Here is a 26,678-nt window from a genome sequence, read left to right as displayed (position 1 = left end):
CCATGTCCATAGCGCATTAATGTACCAAAGTCTTTATCGGAACGGCAGTGCCTACTTTCTGCGATAGCTGGGCTACACAGGCTTCCAGTCTGAGCCCACGGACACAGATGGAGTAAATTAATTTCATGCATTTCCATTTATGCTGAACAGCAATATAAAAATGGAAAAAGCTGGAGTAGCATAGCTTTGATTCTGCAACCATAACGATTCTAGCAGATTAAGCTGTGGATTATGGGTTTTTTTGTCCCCTTTGTTGTATATTCGTGTCCCTATAGCAAAGGGACTGATGTTAGCTAAAGGTCAAGTGCTGTTGGACTCATCTGGGCAATACAAAGGTTTTATTCGCCAAGGATTGGCCTTAAAAAACAAGTACTAGGTGGTTTCAAGCTGGAAAAGCAATGAGCCTGGTTCTCCTTGTGTGTAGAAGGGCATCTCTAGTAGAATTGTGGGTAGATCTTATAGACACAGAGAAATAATTCCATGTCAGTATGTCTCTGAACTCTTTTTCACACACACACACGGCATCTTGTATTATGTGGCATATAAGGTGCGATCAAAGACTGAGGTGTGTACAAAGGAGAAATATTAACGTGGAACCAGCCAGTCAACAATATTTTAAACCAGTTTAACCTGATTGAGGGATAAAGTCAGAAAGCACCACAAGTTGCGGTAAAAAATGGTTGGTTGTTTTTTCTGTCCAAAATTATTCAGTAGAATTTTGAAGTTGCAGAACGCTGTTGTGATACCTCATCAACGGTATTCGCCAAACTTTGCACTGTTTTTCTGCTCCCAAAAATCGAAGCAAAGCGGAAAGGAAGGTGATTCTATGACAATCCACAAATTCGCATCTTCCGAGGACGATGCCTTTGAAGGGACATTACATAAAAATGATGAACATACACTATTTGCAAGAATACTTTCTGATCACACCTTGAATTTAAAGGTCAGGAAGAGCTTTGTGGGCAGTTGACAGAAGGTAGATTCCGCTTCTGTGACGCCCTCTTCTAAACGCTTGGCGGACCTGAAGCAGGGGCTCCCCTCATCGCACACCATACTCATTCATAGTGCACATGGAGGGCACAAATGGCTCATGCTCAAAGCCACTGTAGAGGGTATATGCTAAACATACTAAAAACAAAAGGGGGGTGGCGGGTGGTGGCAGATGTGTGCTGCGTTCAGCTGTTTTGATGGCTGCACCAATGCAGTTGATTTGAATAATTTGACAGCCGATCGCTCCGTTTGATATCCCAGGGAAGACTGATTTGAATTGGTAAGGCGAGCAGGCATATGGCGTCCCATCAGTGCATGCATATTCAGCATGGGCAAGATGGAGACTCTGTCAGCCAGGAGGGTTATCAAAGTGGAATCTTTCCCCGCTTCAACAAAAGGACTTCCCTTCTCTCCCCCCGGCCTCTCTCGTGTCCTACAATGCATTGCTTCCACGTAGGGCCAAATGGTGCAACATTTGCATTCATTGCCCACTTAGCTCACAGCTGCTTTAGGAATGCTCTTCTTGGCTCAGCTAGAGAGGCATGAGAAGAGCTGAGACTTTGCTTCTGCACTTTAGGCTTCCATAGTTGCGCTCCACCTTGGCTGTGAGGGCCTGTTAAAATGGGAAAGATAATATTGACTATAGAACAGCAGGTAGCCCAGTGCATATGTGTGTTTAATGGTCCCTATTCTAGGAGCCTCCAGGTACTTAAGCGGAATTGCTCCAATAAACAGTCTCGCCGTATAAAACTGTGTCTCTTTTGATAAAAGCAACGAGCAAGTGGCTACACGATCACATCCAGGTGAAAAGATCTCTGTGAAATCCTGTGTTTCTGAAGAATGGATCATGGCTGACACATAAATTCAATGGAGCCAGACATCTTCAAGTGTTAAAACAAGGTTTTATCTGAAGTAACAGAGAAGAGGCGATGAAGTATTAGAAGAAATGGCGAGCTGGTTCAGTGTGGTAATTTTTTCAGGAGAGCGGTTTCAATGTGGGTGGTGGTAGAGATACTTCCGAACTTCAAAAAGGCACTTGCCATGCATTGTATCGTCAGTGGGTAGAAGTCCTGAGCTCCACCAGGTGCTTTAAATGTGTGTGTCCGGTAAATAAATGCATCTCTTTGGTTGCTCTGGGTGTGTGTGTGCATGTTCTGGAAGGGTGTATCTCCAACCATAACTGCATTTCCACATCATCTTCAAACCCTAGGTGTTTGGTAATTGTTCCCGAACAAAGGCCATGGCGGCTTCCTGCCTGGGCTGTCCGAGGATCAGCAGCATACTGCTCCTGTCAAGAATGTCAAACCCTTGCTGCGATGTTCACATAAAACAGAGCGCTACGTGGAGGGTGGGGGTTATGGGCCCAGCCCCCTTCTTTAAAAACGCTCACCGTCGTGTAGGAATGAAGGGAACAACAGCCATACCTTTGCATTAGTCTTACCTGGTCTTTCAGAATGATGTCAGCCATAACAGCCCCTTGGCACACCACAGAAATGTTTCTGCAAACTTTATTTTCTTTTTTAAATGGAGAATAAAGGAGAGTTAAAAAATTCAAAGCTGAGAACAAATCCACATTTCTTGGCATCGGGAAAGTTTGCATTTTGTAGTCATTGTTCCTTTTGTGGAAGTAGCCAGAGTTCCTCCAGCAGGGATGTGTTTCATTGGTCTATACATGGGTGTGTTTGCTGCTCTGTGTTCGGGTTGCTTGTCACGGTGTCATTCTTGTGTAAATTGTGTACATACGTGTCTTTCGGCATTTTGAGTCCATATGTGAGCCATGGTGCATCAGTCCGAAAGCCTTTTGACCCTCTGGCGCTGAAAGAGAGGAAGATCACCTCTTTCCAGCCTTACACGGAGCCACTGAAGGACTCTTCCTCTCAGGACATTTTATTCATCATTAATATCTTTATTTACTTCTGCTTGTCAATCCTTAATGTAATGGGACTGGTAAAAGGCTTCTTTAAAGTGACAGTTACTGCGGGGAAACACTGAACAAGCGTCTCTGTCTGTCGTCCGCTTGTCATAAAAATGTGTTAAAGCCCAGCGTGCGAGACGTGGGCCGCGAACACCGAGTCCATAATGTGATTTGTCAACGTTCCGTGACATAAAAGCGGCAGCATTATTAGGGGGAAATGAAATGGCCCGTGTCGTTCGCACCGATCCCTTCGCTAGGCACGGCAACTGCTCGGCGCGTGCGCTGGAAACCAACAGCTCCTCGCCCCACCAAGATGGCTGACAGTCCTTGTGAAGACAGTTATTGTTCCACCGCTACTCTCGCTTGCTTTTGTGTTGTTTTATAACTCTGTTTAAAATATTTCCTTTTTTTGATTTAGTTGATGCCTTTCTTCAAAGCAATGTACGGTGTTAGGCTTTTACGCTGAGATACTTATTTACTCATCTATATAGCAGTCGTTTTTACTATATCAAGTCAGGGTAAGTACCTTGATCAAACCCCACTGCCTGCTATAGTGCTCTTGAACTTAGATCGTGGTTGGAAAGGAATTGTTCTAACCACTATGCTACCGGTTTCTCTTATATTTACCAAAATATAGTTTCCGTTGTATACATTGTTAACCGATCAGATTCTTGTGTGTAGAATGGGTAGGAGTTTCATACTTTCCAGTAAGGCTTGCTTATGAATTATTGGGTAGCCACTGTGGTGACTACATTTTACATTTACATTTATTTATGTAGCAGACACTTTTGTCCAAAGCGACGTACATCTAAGCAAAAGTACAATTTATGCATTACGTTGAGAGAAGGAGACATAGCTGCAGACGTGAAAGTCTCAAGCAAACCCAGTTTGTTCCCTACCACTTGCTGCACCGAGGTGCATCGTTCAAGTAGGTGCATAAGACACAGGATAGACAAATCCCAATTCCCACACCAATTTTTTTTAATTAAATATTATAAGATACGCAAATGAGCAGTACAGTACTAGAGTAATGGTTGTATCTGGACTACAGTGGGAATTGTTTTATATATTCTGTTTCTTTTTATTTTTTTTATTTCCCTCCCTCAGAATTGGTGTAACTCTTTTTGGTGTAATACTGCTTTGATTTCAGTCACACTTTTTAGGTCCACTCTGTGTATGGCTGAAAGTGCGCTTCTGTGAATTTAATGCCTTGGAAGAGTGACATGCATCTGAAATCAGAGTCTTAAATTGAGGTTTTTTTTTTTTTTTTTTTTGAACAAACAAAACGTATGTACCACCATTTTTATCGGTTTATTTTATTCCGAAAGAAAAGTTCCAGCGATTTCAGGCGTACGTTCACAGGATTACTTTGTTTCCATCACCCGTCAGCGCAGTGACAGATGGTGTCGATGTCAGAGGTACGTGAGTGACAGAACAGGGAGGGGGGAATCAACATCACGGCCCATTAGGGATTTAAGCCTGTAATTCGGAAAGGATCATTTTACATTTGACCCTGTGCATAGCAGCGGTTTTTAATCTTCTGACTTGAAACCTTCAGATTCCATCATCTGGGTCATGAAGGTTCATTTTTTTTCTCGCTGGCTGTTGTACAGCAGTGAGCTTTATTTACTATTTGCCTAAGTTGTCATATGTGCAAGATGACAAGGAGAGTTTGCTGCCCTTCACATTTCTGTACAGGACAGTAGGCATCATAAAGAGCAGAGTACATCCTTAGGACTTGGGGTTGATCCATCCACTATCTGTGATAACTAATTATAACTGACTGTCATGCAGTCATTTATGCAGATCTGCTATTTTGGTTTCTGTGGTGTGTACATAAGAAAACCCATTGGTCTCATTTGGTTTTAATTTTTTTTTTCTGGCACATCCATCTGTACATATCCTTAGTTATTCCCTATTACCATATTCACTTGTATTTACGTTTACATTTATTTATTTAGCAGTTTTCTCCAAAGCGACGTACATCTCAGTGAAAATACAGTTTATGCATTACAATAGGAGAAAGAGACATAGTTGCAGACATGTGATTCTTAAGTAAACCTAGTTTTTCTTTCTGCTTGAAGCACTGATGTTCATTGCTCGAGTAGGTGCGTAAAACACAGGATGGATGAATCCTGATAACCTTTCTACAATTTTTTAAAAATTTTTTTAAATTTTATAAAAAGTACACAAATATTTACATACAACCCAGGAATAGCGGCTGTGTAAAGGCCTATCTGAGGATGATCATAAAGTTACAGTGCATGAACATTTACACCATACATGAGCAGGAGAGACCTTGGGCGAAGGGAGTCCGGAAAAGGTGAGTTTTCAGACCCTTCTTGAATGTATACAGAGTTTCAGCAGTTCTGAGTGAGAGGGAGAGGTCATTCCACCACAACGAAGCCAGAACTGAGAACCTACATGCTTTACTTTTTGTGCGCGGGACCAGCAAGCGAGCAGAAGTAGACGAGCGAAGGGGTCTGATTGGGGTGGAGCAGTTGATCAGGTCTTGTAGTTTTATTGATGAATTTGTTGGCAATAACCAGGGAATTTGATCCGGGCAGCTATAGGAACCAGTGCAGAGAAATGAGTAGAGTGATTCAAAAAGAACACTTAAAAAAAACTATTATTCAGTAAGATACCTAGCTGTACAGGGTAATTCAAAAAGAATTGAACACTTCCAAAAACGTTAATTGGTAATAAACATCATATGAAGATGTAGTATTCACAAAACTGTATAATTAAGATTAATTCTTTTCTGGAACTGTAAGAGTTCCTTTACAAATCAGTTTAGACTAAATGTTAATATGATATTTACTGAATAATAATTTTTTTTAAGTGTTCTTTTTGAATCACTCTACTCATTGGAGTGAAACTCGAGGACTGAACGAAAGCCAACTCAATGAATGAAGTCGCAGTAGACACCTGTGGGACTGGGGATGAGGGTGGCTGGTTTGGAATCAAAAGAGGGGCTGTTCTGTACCTGTTTCTCCCCTCTTACTTCTGGGCCAATGGATGAACCAAAGTCTCTGCTGAAGGCTGTGTTTGTCCCATGCCAATTAGAGCTATTTGTGGACGCTCGTGTCCACACCAAATAAATAATGCCCTACTTTGTCCTTGCAGGTCTCCTATCCTTTCTGGTGCCTTCCAGGAATCTTTGTGTTTTCCCCCTGACCATGCCCTGCACTTCCAACAGGGGAAATGCAATATTTTGTTGTCCAGCTTTTGGACCTGGTCTGACCCTCTAAATCGGTCCTGTGCTATGTACTGCTGGTGTAATTTATAGCCTGTATAAACTGTAGCCCTCCCCACACCTGAAAAACACTAACATTAGAACGTCCAGGGTCTCCTGTGTCCTCTCCTCTTTCCTGGGAGAGATAAGATGTCGGCACGATTAAGAGGGAAAGCTAATCAGATTCCTCCTCTGCTGTTGCCCAATGCTTACACTATGGAGACGGCTACACTATTTTGGGCATGGTGTATGGTTTGGGGGTTAATAATTTATGGGCGGTACTTTAATTTTTTTAATCTGTAAATGCGCACCTCTCAGAAACTCTATCTCTACTCCATTAAGATAACAAGATGAGAGTTGATGATCCTGGTTGAGGTCGTGTTTAGCAAAGGAAAAAATTGGCAAGTGGAAAGGTTTTGGTGTCGGTGAGCCCGGTGGATGAGTGTGATGAAGTGAACCTGGGCCTTCTGAGGAGTGCTATCACATTTGAAGCCTGAGTTGTGAAGACTAGCTCAGCAAAGCTTGGCTTAGTAAAGAATAATCTTAGTTTAACAGAGATTGGTAGAGCTCCTGAAGTCTGGGGGCTTGAGCTGTTGGTTCATGGCACTTGGGGTAGCAGGACTTCTTAAGCCTCCCTATCATCCCATAATGTCAGAGGTCAGTCCCCAATGTCCCCTAACAAACAAATGCCTTCACTTAAAATTCCTGTGGAATAGTGACCATAATCCTTTAACAAAGAGATGTAAAGCATAACAATTAGTGAACACTTAGCATGATCTTTTTTCTTGGGATCTCCAGCATCATCATAGAAGCCTGTTAAAAGAGAGTCGCTTCTACCATCTATCCAACATAAACTCTGTGACCCACACGTGGATTTTTATGTAACGTTTTCTTGAGAGGTATGGTCCTGCTGCCATTCTGTAGCTCCAAGAAGCTGGAGGTCACATGTCTCGTCATTGCAGTTGATTACTGATGTTAACATATAGCAAGTGTCACAGGCCTACAGTCTTTGGGATACACTTTATGGGTAATAACCTCATTTCAGCTGCACTGTCTGTAGCATAGAACTGGTGTTAGTCTAATGCAGCATGAAAACATTGAGCAGCAGGAAGAGGAAACTATGGAACTTCGGTATCATGACATGAGCATGAAGCCTGATGTTGGTTACATCTTCAACAAGAGCTACGGTTGAGAACTCCTCACAGATGGATGGACTGGAAGAGACCTGATGGTGGCTGGCTTTCGAATCAGCCACTACCCCCCCCCCCCACCACCACTGAGCCTAATGCTTTACCCAGCATGCACCGCTACCTAATGAAACCCAAGGCCTCATCGGTCACAGCCATGTAGAACACGCGTGGAATGGAGACGTGAAAGGCAAACTCGTACATCAGGGGCCAGGAGGGAATTCCATTTTCTTAAGTGAGGCAAAATGTGACCAAATGTGTGCTTGCTTCAGAGAGTACAAGAAATAAATTATAAACGATGAATGATAGGAGCACATAAATCCAGCACACAAACAGATCAATAATAACTAAAAAATCTTTAGGCTTCAGCATGCTATTCAGGCAGAATAGTTTACACATTCATGACTTGGGGAAGCGATAGGCGAGGCTGCCTGGGTTGCTCAGGTTATTTATGCATCTGCCAGAGGACTTCCCATCTGGAACTGAGCATGCTGGGAAAATCTGATTCATCATCAGCACTTGGCAAGATTGGGTAATTAATGTCATTCCAAACATTAACACTTTAAATTGCTCCCATGTTCCCTCCTACAATCTGCTAATGTCCCTCAGTCGTCTTAATGAGGAAATGTAAAGTATGTTCCATCTTTATTAATGCATATTCTGTATACATAAACAATTTCTGACATTGTTTATTTGCCTGGTAACTATGTTGAGTCGTAACGGTTGGCAGGAGATTTAGAGATGTTCCTTGGAATTTTGGTTGATTCCAATAATGTTTATTACATTTCTTATAAACATTAGAAATAAGCACCCTCTTCTAAGAACCTGTAACAAATTTTCATCAAGCTTGCATTGGACATTGTTTTTCATTTATAGTTTGGAATTATGCCTGGGGTAAAGCCAAGAGACACAGGAAGTCTCTCTCAAAGATTTCATGTGCTCATTGCTGTGTCATAGTCTAGAGAATTGGCCGTTTTTATCTTGTTACCAGTGTAGGTATAGGTAAGTCCTTTGGTCCCTTAATCAGAACTCCCGGTGATGTGCAATTTCCCTTACCTGTCTAAGTTGTGTCAAATGTACCAAAAACAGACACTTGTTTGGCAGACTGCATTTGTGGAGGGATTTATTCTGAGGTCCTGCAGAGTTGTGACAAGATGCTGCCTCTAGGTTGTGGCGAGAAGTTCCTTCTGCCAGAGTATGTGTGTGTTTCTGCCTGCACAGCACACTCGTACACTTGCAGCAGAGGGGCCAGTAGTGTGAAACGCATGGTGCTTTGTTTCACACCTGTTGGAACTGTCCGGGTCCTTCAGTGGGTCACTACAAGCATATTTTCAACGGAGATGAGTAACGGTGATCAGGAGCTGCGCTCATACCTCACGTAATGGGGTCCTGTGATAATCGCTCTAACAGCTTCAGAATATATACACACACACACCCTTCTCTCATGCACAGGCTTGTAAATTCAGTACAACAGCAAATTTATGCATTTTGCAGTCATTCCACTTCCATAAATATGCTTAGAGCAATCCTTGTAAAGATGCATTAGACACTACAACTGCACATGTGGACTCAACCCCATGTGCAACTCCCGTCCTGGGTTAAGGCTCGCGAGTAGTCAGTCAACACTATAGCAACATGGAACAACGCTCATAGAAACACTGCAGAAAATAAGAGAAGAAAAAAACGATACTCTAAGTTTAACTGTATACAAAAACAATTATGCTTAGTGTCACACAACATGGGTAGAAAACATACTGTCATATTGCAGTACTGTCAAATGATTATCAATAATGAATGAAAGCAACAAATTAAAGGGCAAGCTAGAAATTATACAGTACTTATTTAAAGAATATATAGAAATGGTATAAGCTGAGGAGAGAGGATGGCATATTTGGTTAGAGCTGCTTTCAGATCCAGAGGCCAGGTTTGAATTCTGACAATTTCTGTGGTACTCGTGAGCAAAGTACCTACCATAAATTCTCTAGTAAAAATTACCCAGCTATATAAACAGGTAAATAATTATAGGTAGCTTAATATTGTTGTATAAATGTATTTGGAGAAAAGTGTCTACTAAATAAATTTACTTTTTGTAACAAATGTAAAATACCTTAGTGTTTTCACTGTCATGCATAAAATACTATTTTTAGTTTTTTGATTAATTTTAGGTGCCACATTTTTCATCCAGGAACCATTTTTTCCCTAGAAGAAATAATATTCATTTTATTCCCTCCCAATGGGAATTAGCCTAACAGGGTGATTCCAGTGAACAAATGAACTCTGGGATGGTGTGTTTAAACATCTGTAGGAGGCGGATTCTGGCTTTGCTGCAGTGCTGTCTTTACAAACTGAAAGTGGTTTTTTCTCTCTCTCCCCTTCTCCCCGTGTCCTCTCTTTGTGTTTCTCCTTCCTTTCCTTCTGCACTTTCCAGGGCTTCTTCCGTAGGAGCATCCAGAAGAACATGGTCTATACATGCCACCGAGACAAGAGCTGCATCATCAACAAGGTCACGAGGAACCGCTGCCAGTACTGCCGCCTACAGAAGTGCTTCGCTGTGGGCATGTCCAAGGAGTGTGAGTCCTGAATCAGCGTGTCTCCGTCTCCTACTTGTGTGGCAGTTGAAGATTTATTCGCATCAACAGTCCATTGAGCTCCACATTTCGTTCTTAAGATGTCGTTATAAATAGACAACGTGTTCTTCCCAGAATCGGCCTGTCATTCTGCGAATCCATCATTCCCCAGAACACTTGAGGCACTGTGCACCGTGTGACCGCACCTTCCACGTCGCTCCATTGCTTAGGGCCTCTTTGTAGAAAGTCTCCTTTTGCAGAAATCATGGGAGGATTTCAGACTTTCTAATTTTAGGTGTAAGTGTGTGACAGTAGGGAATGTCTGTGTGTTGGTGTGGATGAGTTACTCCAGAAATGCAGAGGCTGCGTCCTGTGAAAAAGCCCTCAAACTCAGTGCTATAAACCTGACGCTCGTACCAGTGTTCATACTGATACATCCATACTAATATTCATATCAGTGTGAGGACGGTCAGGCACCTTGCTGCCCATCACTTACCCTTTGATTTGCCTTGGCATTGTGTAATACATTGTAATACAGGTCTCCTGTTTACTGGCAGACAGGCAGAAAGCTCAGTGCAAGAGATGGATGTTGAAGGCAGGAGGTCCCTGGGGTGCCACCTGGTCGACAGCCCCCCGCGCCCCCATCCACACAATTCCCCTCCTCCCCCACCATCTCCCCGAACGCTCATCTGTCACACGTGACAAAAAGCGGGTTCCGCCCGCTCCCTTGGCGTCAGCCGTACGTCGTGCGCCACATGCTAAGCAGGGCATCGGGGGGGTCTATGATGCCACTGCTGGCCTCCAGCTGGGAGGGCGAAGCGCTACTCCATCCATCACCTTGCCCTCACCCTCACCGTCACAGTCCCTGCATCGCATAAACAACCCGTTAGCGACAGCTGCCAGCAGCTCAGGGAGGAATATGGACCTTCTTTGCCAAGTACAGAGAGCAAGGTTCGTGGTAGTTGAGGAACTTGACAGGAGACCTGGAAGGCGGTACATTTAAATCCTAGGAGGGCAGCTGCTGTTGTACCTTTGTCAACTTGTTGTAGCAGCATGTTCTGATGTAAATATTTCCTTCCTCAGAAAACTACCGGTGGGGTGCCCAACACATAATTCTCTCCTTTCAGTTGTAGTTAAAACTGACTTCTCATTAAGCTGACTGCTGTGCATTTCTGTTTCTACGCGTCACATGTTGTTGGTTCCCTTTTATTACATCAGCGCTGGCGAATATCTCCACTTCATACTCCATTATAGAGTGAGGAGATGATTCCACCCTTCTGTGCATTTTCCCCTTTGCAAAGCCATCTGCAAATTAATATGAGGGCATGTGGCCCTGTGCCCCTTCTTCTCATCCCAAGCCATGCTATGTGTTTGCCATGGGGAGGGGGCACTAATTGAATATGCATGCATCTCAGGCAGCTGTGATTGGTAGAACGAGTCCAGCGCATTGCTTTTCCTGCATTAGTTTTCTCCAAGCCGTGTTTCACGCAACGGAAACAGATGGAACGTCGCACTGACTAATTTAACACCTTTTAGGGCGTCCCGTGAATGCAACCTGTGGGTTGGAGGGACACTACAGTCGCTGAGGGCTCGGTAATTTCAGCCTGATGGTCCTGTACGGAATTATATGTCACACCCGCTGGAAGGGTTTTGCACTGGTCTTTTGCTGATTAAAATCCCGGCTGTGCAAGTGTGCATAGGGAGGGCAGATTGAAGTGTGTGTGTGTGTGTGTGTGTGTGTGGGTCAGTGTCAAGGCTACTGTAGCATCCTGAGTGTCACGTGACCCCTGAAATAAATGGTAACACGAGTGGTTACCCACTGAGACCGAGCAGCAGCCCTGCAGTGAAGTGGTTATTGTTTGTCAGTCTGTGTGGGTCTTCCTGGCAACGTTTATGCTGCTGTGACACCCAAACTCACTTGGTTTCTTTTGCTGTAAATCAGTACTTGTGTATGAGTGAAAACAACTTACAGATGCTGTAATGAGTAATTCTGTCCCCCCTCCTTTCCGAAAATAGTTCCTGTGCGGAATATTGAACTCCACACGGATCATTGATCATACCGATATGACTTCTTTAAGGGATCACGACATGTAGACGAGGAAACCAAGGAAAAAACATAAACATCATTTTTTTTAATTTGCTTTGCTGAATGTGCATTTTATCTAAAGGAAGTTATACATTTTCTATTTTACCTTTTGCCTATTGATGCAGCTAGGTGTTATCGTACCCAGCTTGAGGGTTTCACCAAAGTTTTGCGCACTGGTTCTTAACCACCTTCACCACCAACCAGTTACTGTGTTATTAAAGAGGTAATACTCTAAGCTAAACCTGCAGTTATTTCATGCAGAGTCACAGTATCTCCTTGAAATTCTGTGATCAAATGGCTGAGCTTTCAATCAGATGATCTTCACTGCATTTTGCAGTTGAACCAATGCACAGTGTCATTGTGAGACCTCAAAGTGGTTATTTCCTGTGGGAGGTGTTGATGAGATTGAGTTCTTCTCTATATTTACTCTCCCCTCTCTTCGGGTATTAAAAACCCATTTATTTTCATGGTCCCTGGTCCAATGCATCATTCAAATAGATCTGCGCGCTGTAATTTGGTTTGAGTGCCCAGTAATTGATTGCCAGAGGCGATCCGACTGTCGTGTCATGCTCTCCTTCAATCATGCCACGCCAGTGAACCTGCCCAGTCTGTTCCCCTCAGCAGTGTGGGTCCTGCCATCGCCAAGAGCTTGCCCTGACCCCCATAAATGGTGTGTATGTTTCTACAGTCAGTAGTTTAAATGCTGGCAGCTTGATACCTGACAGGACCCTGTGCTGCATCTTGGATATTTCTGGTGTTCTACTGCCAGTGAGCTGGCACTCATGACATGTGTTAGGACTTTAATACAGGTTTGAGATGTTAAGGAGCCGAGATGTGTGCAGACTTGCAAAAAATGCGCCCAGGGGATTTCTGGGACCAGGACTGAGGACCGCTGTGGTTGGAGATTGATAAATTTATTGTTAGTCACTGCACAGGTCTCATCAGGGGTCACCAGTGATTTCCAGCCCCCTGTGTACTCACATCAGTGATCACAGGTCACTCACATTACACCTGTGACCATGAACATGTTTTAAAAAGTATTAATGACTCCAGTGATACATCTTGTATCTTGACGGTTTTACACCATTGAATAAAATTTTTTACAGTGCAGATTTATTGCATATTGTGGTCTGTTAAAATGCCAAATATTTAGCATAAAGGGACTATAAAAAAGATAATAAAAGACTAGCATATGTGAAGGATGCAGCATTAAAAGAATGTCAACATGCATATCAAGTGAGACTTTGTGTGCGTCCCCCCCCCCCCAGAGAAGGACGTTCTAGTAGGACTCAGCCCAGAAGAAGTGGTATAATGGAATTAGGCTGGTGAAGTGAGAAGATACATGACACGGTCACCTAGGAGGTCCATCAATTATGTATGGGTGGTAAACCAGAGCAATCTCAGGGTATCCTGTTAGCGCACATGCTTCACTGTTTGCTCAGGGGCTTAACAGGGAAACCAGAGTAAACAAGGACAGCTGAGTGTGAGCCATCCACAAAGGACAGGATGAACTCTCACTATAACTGGACCAAGTGTGTGACTCCATAATGGCTGCCCTTGAACCCAGAGCTATGTGCTGCTGGAATGCCAGCATTGCCAGGTCGGTTGTAAAGGAACTCTCTTGTCCTTCAGTGAAGAAAGTGTATGTGAATTCGTTTCTATCAGTTAACCCAAGCAGTGTCTACCCATCATAGGTCATCTTATATTATGTATCATGTGGACAGTGAATAATTAAAAGTAATCCTCTAGTCAGAGTGGGACAGGACACACATTAGGTTAAACCCCAACATGTTCTGCAGTTACATAATCCAGTATGTTTTTTTTTTTTTTTAAATCAATCCGCTGATGGTAAAACGACACTGCAGTGATATTGTGATAAAACCCCGCTGTGAATGTTTGTATAAAAGTAGTACAGGGGAATGACTTGGTCCCTGAGCGTAAAACATGAAGATGTTAGAAACCACACAGACTTGTTCTGACCCATATTGACTCAGCACTAGGTGTACTTTCAACCTGACTTTTTCACAGTGGATATTTTTTATATGCTGGTTTCAAACAGAGCTAAAACCCATACAAGACTAAATCCTCTGTATTTTTTGAGAGTGAAGAGAGTAAGCTGACCAGTTTTATTCTGTCTGACTGAAGTTAGTCTAATAATGTGGCAGAGCTAGTTTTTCCTTAAAGACCTTAGCCTTTTACCCAGATGCCACTGCTCTTTACTGAGTGACAGAATGTAGAACATCTCAGGAACACAGACATCCTGCTTTCCACTTTATATGGAGCCATTGCTGCATTTGTGCATGACGGTCAAAAGTCTTAATGAACATTTTGCATGCCATTAAATAACAGTGCTGATGTAGTTTGACATGTTTATTTATTTACTTAATCCTGCCCTGCCTTTGACTGTCTTTGTCACGGAGCTCAGTTATGACGAGATTGGGAATTATAACCGTTTCCGCTCCCTTTTATTGTTGAGTCTTCTGAATGCATCATGCATCTCAACAGGAAAATCTTTTTTTTTTTTTAAAAAAAAAAAAAAAAAAAAGAAGAAAAAAATGCATCACCAGTTGAAACCTGAATATACCTATGCGGTCACTTATTGCTTAACAGACTCTTGGTAACGCTTAGTTTAACGGTTTCTCTTCTGTCGGAGCACCGAATTCAGGATTTAGAAAATAACACACAAGTAAATACATCTGGTTTTGTCCCTGTCTTAAGATTTCATCCTAAACAGGCATCTCTCGAGAGAGGTCTGCTGCCCCAAAAAATGGTACTGCATTGTCAGGAGTCTCATTGATGTTCTTTCTATCGATGCTTTGGTGTCCTCACAGCGGTCCGGAATGACCGCAACAAAAAGAAGAAGGAGAGCCCAAAGGCGGAGTTCACCGAGAGCTACGAGCTGACAGCGGAGCTGGAGGCCATTGTGGAGAAGATCCGCAAGGCTCACCAAGAGACCTTCCCATCACTCTGCCAGTTGGGCAAGTACACTACGGTGGGTAGATGGGTCCAGGTTGCACTGCTCTTTATTTGTGCTCCCTGCACTTAAAGATCACTTCCCTTTTGTTAAAATCAATAAAATCTGACAAAATCATGAACCTGATCAGCAAACGAGAATAACTTGTACTAGGGAGTAACATACAGCTGACTGCTCTGTTTAGGTCTTGTCATTCTGTGGGTCGATGTAATCTGGGCTTGAGTAATCAAGCAGGAAAACATGAAACTGGAGTAGTCTCTGAAAATGTAGGTGTGCACGCAGATTAAACATGGAATTGTACCCATCAGTGCAAGTATTGATGGCGTAACACAAACGTCACGCTGCAAATATAAGTTTGTACCCTTTCTATTATTCTAAAGCTGTTTGTTTCATATAGAAGCAAGTTGTGGTGAAACGGATTTATTGACTGCAGTTGAAAACCACATCAAGAAATGTGTTTGGGCTTGCTGGGCCCAGCAAGAATAGAGGATCATTTGCAGCAGACGACGGTCACACTTGAAATGGCCATTGGTCCACACAGATTGATGAGTGGAATAAATGCCACTGTCTGTTTCAGCTTCGTAAATCAAAGCAGAAGTTTGGATTAATGCTCAACAACGGCTTAGTTTAACATTTTACATTAGTGTCACTCTTTGGGGTTTATTTCCAGCATCATCTTTTATGAATAAAGTTTTTCAGCATGAAAAATCCTCCTGTCCAATTTAATGTGAAATGCGAGACTAACAAATTAATCTGGTCACACAGACAGAGACCCTGATGGCTGAGTGAACACGAACAACAATATTTGATACAAAATATAGGCCTCCCTTGTATAATGAATAGTGGGGAAGCTGGTAGTGTAGTGGTTGGAACTGCTGCCTTTGCACCCAAAGGTTGCAGGTTTGAATCCCACCTCTGGCTGTAGTACCCTTGAGCAAGGTACTTACCCTAAATTACTTCAGTGAAAATACCCAGTTGTATAAATAGAAGATAATTGTAAGTCACTTTGGAGAAGAACATTAGCTAAATGGATAAATGTAACAAAGGCTCTTGTACATATTAAGACTTTGACCCCAAGCAAAAAAAAAAAAAAAAAAAAATTTAAATGCTAGAAGTTGAAAAGGCAAAGTAAAGCCGAACCTGTTACTTTAAATTTGAAGTGGTAAAATTCATAGAATTCTCTTGAAAAATAATTGCATTTTGAATTACCTTTTGTGTTTTATAGTTTACTTTTCACTTACTGCAAATGATACTCTATGAATAGCCCAGTGCAGAGGGGTTACAAGTGTGACTAGTGATTACAGTACTTATAAGAACTGCCTCCTTATGTTGTGTTCTGATAATCTTTATGTAGCACCTTTAAAACTCCTTAAAGTAGTTTACAAGAAGTGTGAGTTCTAATACAATTTTCATAAAAAATCAGCATTTTGACTCAATAAAACAACAAAAAAACACTCACTCACTTCCATTAACTGGTTGGTCTGGTCTGGGTTGTGATGGTCCAAAGAATATTCTGGAATCTATTCAAAACTGTAGCTTGTCCTGGAAATGTAGAGTTTGATGCATGTACATCCTGGATAACGTGCCATCTTATCACAATTACACAGACTTATTCTCAAGGACAATTTAGAGTCACCAATTCACTGGAAGCCCTTCTTTGGACTGTGGGAGGAAACCAGAGCACCTAGAAGAAACTTATGTGCACACAGGGAGAACATGCAGACTGTGTACCAGCTGGAATTGCATGTAGAGCAGTTTTGATATTCTGGACTGGGTTTTCGCTTAGATTTTTTTCCTCTTTAGAAGACAAGGGTGGAATTTTGCACATTTGATGAATTATTTATTCTCACACACACACACACACACACACACACACACACACACACACACACACACACACACACAGTCTCAAACCGCTCATTCTAAGTGGAGTTGTGGTGAGCCGGAGCCTAACCCAGCAACACAGGGCGCAACGCTGGAGTGGGAGGGGACACACCCAGGACGGGATGCCAGTCCGTCACAAGGCACCCCAAGCAGGACTCGAACCCCAGACCACCAGAAAGCAGGCATAGGCCAAACCTGCTGCACCCTCCAATTATTTATTCTTCCCATTTAAATAATTTTCAATGTTCTTAATGTGATTTTTTTTTTTTTTTAATTTTTATTTTTAATTTTAAATTCTACATGAATAGATCTTCAGGAACAAATCATACTTGTTTGAGAGGGAAGCCTGTATTTAATACAGCAGCTTTTAATGGTAGAAATGCTCAGGTGTGGTACCTTGTCTCCTAAGCAGGTTCAGGATTTACTTTATAATTGTGCTTGTTACCACTTTGTGGTTTAGCTGACACTTTTTTCCAAAGTAAGTTATCACTTTAGCCTCTTATTCAGCAGGATATTACCTGAAGAATTCCAGACAAGTACCTTGCTGAAGGGATACAACATGGTTACCCCATTATACCACCTGGTAACATCTTGCTGACTTGCTGGATGTTGAGATTGGGGTGGACCACAAAGAAGAGCTCAGAATAGGCCTGCTAGTGAGAAGTTGGGTAGCACAGATTGACTAACAGCACAGCGGTGATAGACGTAACGTTGAAGGTTTGAAGCAGCAGGATCAGCTGCACTGCGGGTCTTTCCAGGCGTCCCACGGGAATGCTCTTAGCAAAAGCGCAGGGTGTTTTCTGGTTACTAATGTGGCACATGTTGCGATAAGAAGAGGTACTACGCAGGAGGTTTGCAGTCACATAACCTGTCACTACGTTGGACTGTCTCGGCTTGTTATTTAGGTGTCGTGCTTCGTCACGCTTCCTCCTCCTTCCAAAAAAACACAGAAGGTGACCCATTAATATCTTTCAATCTTTTATTTTCCATAGAAATGGCCAAAAATACAATTTATAGGCGTCAGTTGTTACTGTATGTATATTTTTTAGGGTGCATTTCATGAAGATGTCTTATAGATAATGTAGCCTGTTTATTCAATATCTTGCAGACTCTTTATTGACATGCAGAAAAGGAGGAAAGTCAGCCTGTGTCTTTCATTCCTTTTATTGATGTAATGTTATAAGTACATACCATAGACTGTGAACAAACATACTCTTTCCATATAATTTACTCAGCAAGTGATTTTTTTAAAGTGAACGTTAGGAAAAGAACACTAAAAAAAACATACTTTTAAAATAAGAGAATAAAGTTTATACTTAAAGAGTGAAAATAACTTTGCTTCTGGACTAGTTCTCTCATACAGTTGACTTCATGGCAAACGGCCATAAATAACACAAGTGGTCATAATTCAAGGAAGTCTTTTCCATTTCCTGCCTTAGAAGTGCAGTAATTGGAAGCACTAATGAGCTTGTGTTTTGTACGCATGTTTCTTGGAAATGAAATTTTCCGAAACTCTTCACTGAATGCAGTTATAAGGTCTGCTCTTCCATGTCCAGGGTTCGTGGGATACGGTTATAATCTGCATTGTGATTAATTAGGGTTACTCATCGGCGGTGAGAACTCCTCTATTCGTTATTCCGACGGATTGTTTCCTGACATGCCTTTTAAATCTCTTTATCTGAAACAGAAGAAGAGCGGGCCTCTCTTCAGATTAGGTTAAAGCTTCAATTATGCAGTGAAATATTTAAATCTCAGCCTGATATGATTTATAAGTTCATTGCAGGGTGAGGGTAGAAGACTTGCAAGCTATAGGAGAGGGGCTCTCTCTGGAAAGAAGCGCTGGCTCACTGGTGTGAAGAGGAGCAAGATGATGGTGCTGATGATGATGATGATGATGATGAAGAAGTGCAGACTAAATGAATAAAACACAGCACATGTATGTGATGGAGTAGCAGTAAGCATTAGCAGTGTAGCACACATGACTATCCTAATTTTCCACTGACACATTGTGATTTTCTTTTTTTTTTTTTTTTTTTTTGTTCTTTGCCGTGAACATTACCATGTTTGATTTATTGAGTTGCGTTTCTTGAACGTTGCCAGGTTATTTTTCACATGCCACAGCCTGTCTAATTTGTTTGGATAAATGCCCTTAAATGAAATTAGAATTCCCTGGCCACTTCCTTGTTTTTCTGTATTGAATTATGGCGCTGGGGTAATTGACTGAGATTGCACTGGAAATCGGACCACGGAGCCCTGGCTCAGGGAAGAGCAAGACGAGTTGTTTTAATATCTGAACCTCGGCACCTCGCTTCCACTTGTTTCGTCCACCAATCGAAGCAGACGTCTGTCAGCAAAATGTGCCCTATTGTGCTCCTCCGAGCTCATTCGGAGTGATTTAAGCGCGCCTGTAATGTGTCTTTCACTTAAGCGAAGATCATATTTAGTGGCCTTTTCCCTGTGGAGGGCTCTCCGGAGACCAGCTATAGATCCGGCCCACCCTGCCGTCCGCGCTAACTGCCCCCAGAGAATTTACTGGGCATAAGAGCGATCCATCTCCGTGGGGCTGATAATGTGCAGCCTCTTCCCTCTCCCTACCAACTGGGAAACAGATGGTGTTTCTGCGATGCTTTGTTTGTGTCCTCACAATGAACGAGGGGGGGGGGGGCGTTTGTGCAAACGTCCAGTTCGATCACAGAGACGTACACCTCATTCATTAGTGAGAAACGTTCAAAACGGAATGTGGGCGCATGCCCTGGGAGCCCCGCTCTCTCACCACCACCATATTTCGGTGGAAAAAAGCGTTCTGATTAGATGTTGGTGACTCATCATCAGTCCACGATAAAGTTGGGGAGAAACGCGTGAAGCTGTCTGGGTGTGGGGTGTCCAGACTGTCCCCCCTGCTTGCAGTAGGCTCATCTGAGCCGAGTGCAGCACCAACACACACACACACGTATGTGGTCTACCCCACAGCAAACACCCTTAGAGATAATATATAAGCACATATTTAACACACATGTATTTTACATAAATGCACTGACACACACACACACACACACTTGGGGCTAGTCACTGTGAATATTTGAACCTTCTCAGTCCATCAGCACTTGCTGGGCTAAGACTAGAGCCTTCGTTTCCTGTTCCAAAGCTTGTCTGAGACCGGAGAAAGTCACAATGGGTGGCTGCGCAACCCCAAAAAAGCACGATAACGTGTGGAAACAATAAACTCTACACTATTTACCGGTTCCAGCTGCTACGACTTCTTGGTGTCGTTTTTGACCTTCATAGACATTGTGAAGTGCATGTTGCAGTGCTTCTTTGTGTACATTGTATATTTCTCAGAAATGTCTCTCGTGACTCATCCCTGACGCTGTTTGTATTGCTGTTGTCTCTGTTCTGCGTGCGTTTATGCGTGCGTCTCTCCCTTCCAATCCGCATTGTGACGCCTTTGAGAAGCACGATGCGCCGAACTTGGGAGTGTGCGACGAGGCCGCTCTGCGATAGAACACAGCTGGCTGCTTATGGACATGCAGTCGGCTGCACAAAATTGAGAGGCGACGCATATTTATTGCTGTGCTGCTGAATCCGTCACGATGCTTGACACGCGGGGAGACTTCTCCAGATATTGGGGATGCAAACTCATGCCGTACATCCGATTTAGCCCAAGCGCCGCAATTAATGGCACTGATTCTGTCCATTAACAGCGAGATTAAGATGTTTACTTACCACTTCACCAAAGCTTATCCTTTATTTGTTAGAGGCAGATACACTGTTTCCTCTTCCTGTCACTTTCAGTTCCACTCGTTGCCCCCCCACCCCAACAAACCCCACACCCCCTTTGTGCCAAAGCCAAGTGAGGGAACATGTTATACTCTCAGTTGCTGCCTCCCAGGCCCATCTGGGTGTCCTCACTGAGTTAATGGTGTCACATCAAAGACCACCCCCATACCTCTCATGGCGGTATCGCTGACTTGCATCACCGCCCGCACGTCTTGCCAAGCAGCCCCCTCGCAGGCGCAGAAATAACCTCCATTTGGTCTCCGTGGTGCATTACGGGAACTTGACACAGGAAATCTCTGCTGAGACTAAAGCAACAGCAGTTAGACACATTTATTTATCCTTTCAGATGCTCACGATGCGCTTTTCTCGTCCTCCTCCCGTGTTTGTTTGCTTCCGAATTCAGAACTCGAGTGCAGACCACCGCGTGCGGCTTGACCTGGGCCTGTGGGACAAATTCAGCGAGCTGGCCACCAAGTGCATTATCAAGATTGTGGAGTTTGCAAAACGAGTGCCTGGTTTCACAGGGCTGACCATCGCTGACCAGATCACCCTGCTGAAAGCTGCCTGCCTGGACATTCTGGTGAGTGCTCTGCTTGCGTGTGTGTGTGTTTGTGTGGGCGTTAACATTGCAGAGTGTGTGCAGGTAGGTATGGTACGTGCTCGCTCAACGTTTGTGCGTGTCCACGTCATACCTCTTCAATATACATGTGACCACGTGGTTGTCTGCGCGTCTGCGTGTGTGCGTGTGTACGTGCTCGCCTGCTTGATGGATCTGAGCTGTGTCTGCACTGCAGCATCAGCAGCCAGGCCTTTTGGGTTTGAAAATTAGATTCAGCGCCTTATCGCTGCGCCCTGCAGCGCGGATCCATCTTTTATCGCGGAGCAGCAGCCTCGATTGCGAGGCCCGCGAGGCTCGTAGATGCGCTTTATTGCGGCAAAAAAGCCCGCGGGATGGCCAGGCGGTCTGTGTGTGTGTGTGTCTGTGTGGGATGGCCAGGCTGGGCTGGACGGAGTTCGTTTGGCCCTGGTTGTCCTCGGTTTAGCGCCAGGTGAGCCTGTGGCTCTGAAGTAGTGCCCTGGGCTTCACATCTCAGCTGGGTCAGTGATCGGTGAGCGCCGCTGCACAGCCTGGGGTGTTGTATCTCTTTCATTGTGCCAAAATCTGCTTTAAATGTGATTGGGCCGACCCTCAAAGAGCTACTTAGCAACACAAAGGGAGGAATGAGGGTCCGCTGAGGGAGCAGGTTAATTAACACAAAGCAAGTAGAAAAGGCGTGTTTAGAGTCTCCTCCCTGCCGTACGTCAACGAGCGCCTTGCGTAGCTGCCAAATGGCACGGGGTTCTCTAATGAGCTCTTCGTGTGCAGATTCTCCCATCGTTTCTGCGCCAGACTTGAAGGCTGCCAAAGAGCTGGAAACGTCCTCGGGTGCTGCTTGTAGCACTAGAGGGAAATGGGCGATGCGGACGAAAACGTAGTTAGCGGAAGGCCCGTGACCACGCTCCCCTCTCTTGTCTGGCGGTTGCGGCAAACGGAGGAGCTGGAGCGGTGAACGAGGGGCAGGAGGGTTGGTGTGGGGAGAGAGCGTACAGCTGCATGGGGCTCAAGGCCCGCTGCGATTTGGGGAGGGGCCGTGCCGTTCTCTTTCCCTGAGCCGTCCTGGCCTTCTCCCGCCCATCTCGGCACCGCGGGGACTTTCATCCGGAGCCAGCCTACGGCGGACAGCCGGCAGTCTTCCTGCAGACCCAGGGAAATTCGGCTGTGATCCGTATGCCGGCGCCCTGTGGCATTTCGAAACAGAGTCAGAAGAGAGCAGCGAGCTGCTAAGTGGCTGAGATGAGTGTGGGGTGGGATGCTACCACTGGCTTGAGCTGTCATCATCATCACCATCATGACCATCATCATCCTCATCACTTTCTTCCTAATGCAGCTTCAGGACCGGGGAAGTGAGCCTTGCAGTCAGAAATGAGATGAGCAGATAGGAGCTGAGGGGGCCGAGTGTACGGATGCGAGAAGTGTGTGCCGTCGGCGCTCTTCTTCATGCCTCGTTCTGTGAAATGGTGAATCCAGTGAAACACGCAGGCTAAGTTGAGATGTCTCTACTTCACACGTCCTGCCACAGGAGCCAACAGTGATTAGAGCTGGGCTTGAAGCCTACCCAAAGCTGTATGGTGGAGTAAGGTATTTACTCTGAATTGCTCCGGTAAAAAGACTAGTTGTAGTATAAACGGGTAAATACCTCTAAGCAGTTTAAAACGATACGTCGCTTAAGAGGAAAGCGTGAGCTGTACAAATATATACTGTAGAAATAAATAAAATGACCGACTGACCGCTTCGCTTACCTGGCTGTGGCACCTTCGCCGTTCCTCTGACAGGCCTCTGAAGAGCATGCGATGAAGCGCAGGAAGCATCCTGAGGTCTGGCTAGCCGCTGAGGGAGATGCTAGGCGGCACAGCCATGTTTTATTCCCTTTGATCGCACTGCTCCGCGTCAGCCCTGTCGCGCACAATGTGCTTCAAAGACGCCCTTTTGCCGCCAGTTGGAGTGCAAGAACTTCCGCCTTTCCCAGAGGCTCACGGGACATGTTGGGTGTTTCCTTTCCAGGTGGAATAAAGCTGTCTCCATGTCTGAGTGCGTCTCAATGCAGGGTTTTCGGCCGTTGGTGCGAGTTTGGTCTGAACGCACTCGGTTGGTGGCGTGTTGAGCCAGAAACAGCACGAGGTGACTAGGTACTCGTCAGTCTAGCGAGGCTTCGCTCATCTCACCTTCTTCCTCCTGTCTCTATCTCCATGCGCTGGTTGTCTAAGTCAAAGTTTCCAATAACAAAATAAGTGTAAATGAATTGTTAGAGTTGTCGCCTTCCACTGGAAGGACCCAGGTTCGAATCCCTCTCCTACTGTAGTACCATAACTTACCGTGACTTGTTCCAGTAAGAATACCCAGCTGTATAAATAATAAGTCAATTGTGAGTCACTTTGGAGAAAGTCATAATAATAATAATAATAATAATGATGATGATGATGATGATGATGTAATTTTAAGTCTCAGGTCTTCATTTCCTTTTTCTGACAGTCATGGTCACTGTTCATCGCTTTTTCCTCTTTACTCCATCTGCTACCGCAGATCCTTCGCATCTGTACGAGGTACACCCCCGACCAGGACACCATGACCTTCTCAGACGGCCTGACGCTGAACCGCACGCAGATGCACAACGCCGGCTTCGGTCCACTCACCGACCTGGTGTTCACCTTCGCAAACCAGCTGCTCCCCATCGAGATGGATGACACAGAGACCGGCCTCCTCAGCGCCATCTGCCTCATTTCTGGAGGTAGGGAACTTGAAGCGCCCGACGATGGCTTGGTAGCGTGTGTCACGTGATCCCCGGGGCCCAAAAGTATACGGTTCCAGCTTTCTGTCCTTTAGTGGTCTTAGATTTTGGATGTTTGTTTATGTGAAGGGCTTTGGCACAGCATGCTGTCCTGCGGTCGTGTCCGAAGGGTTTCTGCGCGTACAGCACTGCAGAGAGCACGGTGACCGCTCATTGTCCTGTGGTGATGACCGTCTGGTAGGACCGTGGCTTTCGCAGACCGCAGCCTCTGCTGCAGATGATACAGTCGATGTCCTTGAAGACAAATCTTTTGCGTGACGGGCTTTTACTTTCCAAAAGGATGAAAGCAGCATTGCAGATGTGACATGTCAAAGTCTGTCTCTTTGTGATGTTCCACCACAGGATAACCTGAGTTTGAACTTGCTTTTGGCACAAAAGACAGACATTAAAAAAAGGACGGCATGTGAATTCAAATTGGGTTTGGCACCTCCTATTGAACGGAGACAATGGCGAACCTGCAGGTGGGGAAAGTCGTCTTCGGTGCCGCACCCGTGGAGGACAAAAATGAATGCCGGCTCCCGCTTCGAGGACTCGGCTCCACCAGAAAAGTGTGAAATCTGTCAAATATCACACGACATTATGCAATCAAAAGGAAATCGAGCGGGGAGAAGGCAACCCGTGGCGGTGCGCTTTGCCTTGGAGAGGGTGCGCGGGACAGCGCTGCCTTTCAAGTATCTGCGTCGCCATCTGTTGGCTGTGCCAAGTACAACAGGCTTCCTGCTCCTGTCAGTGTGCTCTCGGAGAAGCGTTTCCACGAGTTCTGCTAGCAAGTGCCTGTCTGTGGCTCCTACCGGACTGCAGGCACGGTGTTTGCATTCGTTTTCCGTTGTGGCTTCTATCGCTGTCACGTCCTGTGACATACAGTATACATGCGTTCACTTGTGTAACTTCATGATTGGAGGCTGCTATTGTGTAGAAGGAGAGCCCTCGAAGCTGAATTAACCGTCCTTTCGCTCATTTAGCGTTTTATCTCAAGGACGTGTTCCTGCATGAGATCCTGCTACTCTACCGATCACCGGACCATCTCCAGTTTATTGTCTGAACGACTTGGATCTGTGTTTATGCAAAGAGCTCTTCACGCTGGGTCTCTCTTGTGTTTTCCAGACCGCCAGGACCTTGAGGAACCCTCAAAGGTGGACCAGCTGCAGGAGCCCTTACTGGAAGCGCTCAAGATCTACGTACGCAAGCGCCGGCCGAGCAAGCCGCACATGTTCCCCAAGACCCTGATGAAGATCACGGATCTGCGAAGCATCAGTGCCAAAGGTCCGAATGTAGGCTTCACCTTGGCCTGCTTCTATCCCGCATCTGTCCCAGTCACTGGTGCTGCTAACGCCTGGGGGAAAAATGCCCTTTATTGCCACTGGTGTGTCTGGTGTTGGGCACTTCACTAACCGCTTTGGATCGCTTTGATCCTTGTTCGTATACAAGTTAATGGCCACTTCCAGATAGCTCTGCTCTAAGAGTGTAGACCTTTCCCCATCTGAAAGCTGGGAAGCAGAAGTTAAAAGTGTAGTGGCTTTGTCTTTGTTTCGTGCTAGGAGAGGAGACCATAATTTATCAAGAGCGTTCTGGGGTTATTAATGCATTGGATTAAATGAAAAATGAATACCGGGAACCTTTGTCTTGGTTAGATTTCAGGGCTGTTACTTTTCGGGAGAAATAAAAGTTGCTTGTTAAAAAGGTCCTGGCTGCTGTGGCGATGCACAGTTCTTGAGAGGGGGTGGCACCAGTGACTGGCTGACTCACAGGGGTCTGTTCGCTACCGCAGGTGCAGAGCGTGTCATCTCCCTGAAGATGGAGATCCCGGGCTCCATGCCCCCACTCATCCAGGAGATGCTGGAGAACTCGGAGGGACAGGAAGGGCAGGGCAGCTCCGAGGACGGTGGCCCGGGCAAGGCCAGCGGCGCCAAGCCTGCTGCCATGTCGCTGACCCCATCCCCAGGGCCCGAGGACGGCCCCAGCGCCGCACCCGCCCAGGAGCAGTAGGAAACCTCTAGCAGAGGCGGACCCCCGTGGGCGGACTCTCGGACATCGTTTTGCACAGAACAGGTTGGCAAGCGAAGGGCGCACCCAGAAGTAACCCACCCTCTCGCTTTCGCTGTTTGTTTCCCTCCTTAAAGTACACCGACGGCCTCAAAGGACCGACTCGCTCATGTTGAACTCTTGCTGAGCTTCGGCGGCACGTCCCCACGGGGGGACCGGACTGTGTTCATGTGCCGTCGCGCTCGCCACATGCCCACACAGGAGGTGAAACTGCTCAGGTTACTTGTGTAAATTCATAGCTGCATGACGGGCTCAGTTTGGTAAGTGGTTTAATTCTCTCTTACTGTCAGCGTACATTGTACATACCATCGTATGGTCGAGCCGCTGTTCCTATTAATTTCGTGGTGCTTTCTCATTGTCTTAATGAAGATTTTTAAGGCAAGGTATACAGCAAGATAAAAACCTTACTTATCAGAGTCCTTTAAAACAGAATGTTCTCATAGTTAGTGTGCAAATCTATTTTGTATGTTTTTTTTTTTATTTTAAAAACTATTTCCATTTCACTAAATCAAAGTCTGTCTACATGTGGTAAGAATGCAAGGACCCCTTTTCCGCACGAAATGCCGGATCTGTTCCAGCCTTAATGTTGACAGCAATGGAGGTCTTACTGCTCTTGCCGTAGATACAGTATTAC

At 44.9% G+C, this 26,678-nt stretch overlaps 1 protein-coding gene across 3 annotated transcripts in view; it reads left to right on the top strand.

Moving 5' to 3' along the window:
- LOC108933317 (retinoic acid receptor beta-like) overlaps positions 1–26,678 on the top strand; it is a 99,963-nt gene that overhangs the window by 70,319 nt on the left and 2,966 nt on the right. For 2 of the 3 annotated variants that reach the window (XM_029248450.1, XM_018750266.2), the window contains 6 exons: positions 9,756–9,897; positions 14,812–14,972; positions 21,019–21,195; positions 23,737–23,941; positions 25,106–25,264; positions 25,770–26,495. In XM_029248450.1, the coding sequence (XP_029104283.1) occupies positions 9,756–9,897; positions 14,812–14,972; positions 21,019–21,195; positions 23,737–23,941; positions 25,106–25,264; positions 25,770–25,987 (1,062 nt within the window). In that variant the 3' untranslated portion in view covers positions 25,988–26,495. Of the gene's footprint in view, positions 1–9,755; positions 9,898–14,811; positions 14,973–21,018; positions 21,196–23,736; positions 23,942–25,105; positions 25,265–25,769; positions 26,496–26,678 lie in introns of those variants that run through there. The other variant, XR_003797287.1, reaches the window with a different exon arrangement.

This window comes from Scleropages formosus, chromosome 23 (genome assembly GCF_900964775.1).
Source record: "Scleropages formosus chromosome 23, fSclFor1.1, whole genome shotgun sequence".
Taxonomy (NCBI): domain Eukaryota; kingdom Metazoa; phylum Chordata; class Actinopteri; order Osteoglossiformes; family Osteoglossidae; genus Scleropages; species Scleropages formosus.
This window is presented reverse-complemented; position numbering and strand designations above follow the sequence as displayed.